Source organism: Onychostruthus taczanowskii, unplaced genomic scaffold (genome assembly GCF_017590055.1).
Source record: "Onychostruthus taczanowskii isolate IOZ18803 unplaced genomic scaffold, ASM1759005v1 scaffold2395, whole genome shotgun sequence".
Classification (NCBI taxonomy): Eukaryota; Metazoa; Chordata; class Aves; order Passeriformes; family Passeridae; genus Onychostruthus; species Onychostruthus taczanowskii.
In genome coordinates this window covers 1-2,315 of record NW_024499679.1, presented here as the reverse complement: position 1 = coordinate 2,315, position 2,315 = coordinate 1, and the positions used below count along the sequence as shown (strand labels likewise).

The following is a 2,315-nucleotide window of genomic DNA, read 5'->3' as shown; positions in this document are numbered from 1 at the left end:
ACTCCTCAGAATACAGTAGTGACTTCTAACCCAGAAGGAACAAAAAGCAAGCAGACATGAGGCTTTCTGGGATGGATGGATGGATGGATGGATGGATGGATGGATGGATGGATGGATGGATGGATGGATGGATGGAATCAGTGTCTTTTTAGAAGACAGGACACATTCCCAGTCAGTGGATAATTAATTACTCACATGAGTAATATTTAAAGAAACAGAGGAGGTGAAGAGACCTGAAAGCTTCCCAGAGAGATTGTATTGAAGGCACTTAGAGCAAACACTCTCAAGAACCATTTACAGATTCAATTTGTGTGATTGCACAAGATGCTTAAGAAACTCACCTTTTCTATGAGCTCAATGCAGGCAGCCAGGTCCATGCCAAAGTCAATGAACTCCCATTCAATTCCCTCCTTCTTGTACTCCTCCTGCTCCAGCACGAACATGTGATGGTTGAAGAACTGTTGCAGTTTCTCATTGGTGAAGTTGATGCACAGCTGCTCAAAGCTGTTGAACTGCCCAAAGCAAGGAAAGGTGCACAGGTTCTCAAGGTGTGCCAAAACACACAGGCCTTGGCTGCCGTTCTCCTAAGATTGTTTGAACTTGAAACACCAGTCCAAACCCTGCTATACCAGCATGTGTTTCTACTCTAAAACTCACAAATGTCCTTGAAGGACATTTTCATTATTACTTTGCAAATCAAGCCAAAAGTGACAATTCTTTTTCACTGTGCTACTCAGCTGCAAGTCTTTGGGAAGCTCAGTAGCTTCATGGTGTCAGTTCTCTGAGCTGATGGACAGCAGAAACCTCCTCAGTGTCCCACCCAAGAATTTCCCTGGCCTCAGAAAAATAATCTGGGCATTTTGTGTTCTGACACAGAAGTCCTTGCATCATCACAGCATTCACAGAACAGGAAACACGCTGTGAACTTGCCCAGACCACTGTCTTCACAAAAGCATCCAACCCTGTGGCCCATAGCTGTGTAAGCCTTAGTCCTCTATGTGCTTCTGAGTCCTCCTGACCTGTCCTTGCCCATTGCTTGACTTTGGTGTCAAACCCTTGCTCCTTACATCAAAGATCTCAAAGCCAGCAATGTCCAGCACACCAATGAAGTACTGCCTGGGCTGCTTTGTGTCCAGCTGTTGGTTGATACGAACAACCATCCACAGGAACATCTTCTCAAACATTGCCTTTGCCAGGGCACCCACTGAATTGTTCACCTAGAGCAGAGACAGGATTGGAATTACCTCTGAAGGGCAAGGAAAATTGTGTACATATTCCTTCAAGCTGTGCATTCTTGACTGTCAGATGTTACCTGTGTCACATTTTGACCTTTGGTCACATATTCATTCCCAACCTTGACTCGGGGGTAACACAAGGCCTTGAGAAATTCAGCTGAGTTTAGGCCCGTTAGGTAGGCAGCCTTGTCAGCCACTAGAGGTGGGGGGAGAGAGAATGAAAAAAGCATTTGTTTACATTCAGTCTCTGGAATTCAGGTGTTGTGAACAACTTTGCTGTTCATGTTCTAGGAATGGAAGAGGATTTATCTCATCCCATACAGAAAGCCGGTGAAGGAATGCAAATTCTGGGCACTACTGGTGATAGTCTTTGAAAGAAAGAAAGAACAAGTATGGCTTGGATAGGAAGAGCTTGAACCTGGAATTTCCCAGAAGAACAACAAAAGCCTCCAGCAGGACATAAGGCAAGGCATATTCTCTTTCTGTGGGAAGGGGATTTCTGGGTAGCACAGCTTGTAGAAATTATTTCATCAAAAACACTGTTGCCCATCAGGGTGTCTTAATGCTTGGAGGTTTTCAAGAGTGAGAGAGAAATATCCTGTGTTGAAATTGCAGTTTCTGCTTTCAGGCAGCATGATTTGGGGTATCCACCATTGGGTAGAATAATGGAACTTCCCATGACTAGGAAAGAACCTCTGCAGTTAGAGAGACCGGGGGCAAAAAAGGAATTTTCAGTGTTTTATGTAGTGTGCTTCTGGAGGATAACATATTGCCTCTGGAGGCAGAGAAGGGCATAAATCAGCCCCTGAGTTTGCTGATACCTTCAGTGCCATCAGGCTCTGCCTGCTCCTCTCGTTGTTTCTGCTTGAACTTCAGGTTCCCGTAGTGCATGACAGCCCCTGTCAGCTTGTAGATGGCTGTTTTCTCATCTGCAGTGAAGCCCAGGATGTCAATGGCACTCTGCAGTCAAAATAATGAATTCAAAAATGTGTCCTTAGTGGGTCAGAGATGTCACCCTCAAGACATGCCCTGTAGGTACTTGGTTGCTGTGTTACTTACATCTGTAGCCATCAGCTCCTC

General features: G+C 45.1%; 1 protein-coding gene across 1 annotated transcript in view; it reads right to left on the bottom strand.

Annotated features, from left to right (window-relative positions):
• LOC121336470 (myosin heavy chain, skeletal muscle, adult-like) overlaps positions 1 to 2,312 on the bottom strand; it is a gene marked incomplete at both ends in the record, with an annotated part of 5,266 nt that extends 2,954 nt beyond the window's left edge. Inside the window, 6 exons of the mRNA XM_041405614.1 lie at positions 234 to 240; positions 322 to 512; positions 1,068 to 1,217; positions 1,313 to 1,431; positions 2,057 to 2,195; positions 2,295 to 2,312. Of these exons, the coding sequence (XP_041261548.1) occupies positions 234 to 240; positions 322 to 512; positions 1,068 to 1,217; positions 1,313 to 1,431; positions 2,057 to 2,195; positions 2,295 to 2,312 (624 nt within the window). The remainder of the gene's footprint in view (positions 1 to 233; positions 241 to 321; positions 513 to 1,067; positions 1,218 to 1,312; positions 1,432 to 2,056; positions 2,196 to 2,294) is intronic.
• Positions 2,313 to 2,315: the final 3 nt, after the last annotated feature.